At 49.4% G+C, this 896-nt stretch overlaps 1 protein-coding gene across 2 annotated transcripts in view; it reads right to left on the bottom strand.

Annotated features, from left to right (window-relative positions):
• LOC123118249 (protein PHYTOCHROME-DEPENDENT LATE-FLOWERING) overlaps window positions 1-896 on the bottom strand; it is a 17,984-nt gene extending 17,088 nt beyond the window's left edge. For both annotated transcript variants that reach the window (XM_044538593.1, XM_044538594.1), the window contains exon 1: window positions 685-896. In XM_044538593.1, the coding sequence (XP_044394528.1) occupies window positions 685-831 (147 nt within the window). In that variant the 5' untranslated portion in view covers window positions 832-896. The remainder of the gene's footprint in view (window positions 1-684) is intronic.

The raw sequence follows: 896 nt of genomic DNA, 5'->3' as shown, positions 1-896 counted from the left end.
TATTTGATGAATAAAGTATGCCTTCCCGTAAAAAAAAAAGTACTCCTTTGCAATTACAATGGACATTATAGTAGTTATCACTAGAAGGTCCACTATTTTTACTGCAACATCTTCATTTAGATTAGTAGCCAGAATTAACTAGTACTCCCTCTGTTCGGAATTACTTGTCGCAAAAATGGATATATCTAGACGTAATTTAGTTCTAGATACATCCATTTTCGAGACAAGTAATTCCGAACGGAGGGAGTAGTACATATTCATTTGTGTGATAGGGGAGTACTTTTCTAATGAAGATGTCATTAATTCTGGCTACTTTATGAAGGAAATACCGTATAAAAATTTGCAATCGAGGAGGCCACCAGATTACAATCTTCGAACACGCAATTGGCACCCCATTTCGAACAACGACGTAATTGGGCCTAGAAATCCTCTACTAGGGACCTGAACGAAGAACTCTCGAGTAGAAATCACCGGGAAATTCCGACCCTTTCCGCGGACACAACCACGGATCATCTCCGCAGCCGCAAATTCGACGCGAAAACCCCAAAAATTGCAGGCAAAACCCGAATTTCCTCCCCTATCACACAAAAGACTACAACTTTGCGTGCCCAGATCGTCGGGGCCACCGCCTCGGCCACCCCGCGACCGAACCGAGCCGAGCAACCCAATAGAAACACGGCTTACCTCCCGTTTGGCTTCCGGTCCCGAACCATCCTTCTCATCGGCGCCCGGCTTCTCCGTCTCCACCGCGGCCGGTAGCCCCGGAGCGGCAGAGCGCGCGGTCGGTTGCACGCGAACGCCGACCTTAGACAGCTTGAACGAGATCCCCATCTCCGCGGCACCTTCGCCCACAGAGAGGAGCTAGGCCCGTACCGCCGTCTGCCTCGCCGTCGTCG

This window comes from Triticum aestivum, chromosome 1B (genome assembly GCF_018294505.1).
Source record: "Triticum aestivum cultivar Chinese Spring chromosome 1B, IWGSC CS RefSeq v2.1, whole genome shotgun sequence".
Classification (NCBI taxonomy): domain Eukaryota; kingdom Viridiplantae; phylum Streptophyta; class Magnoliopsida; order Poales; family Poaceae; genus Triticum; species Triticum aestivum.
Note: the sequence above shows the minus strand (reverse complement) of the source record. Positions and strands in the feature narration are given on the sequence as shown.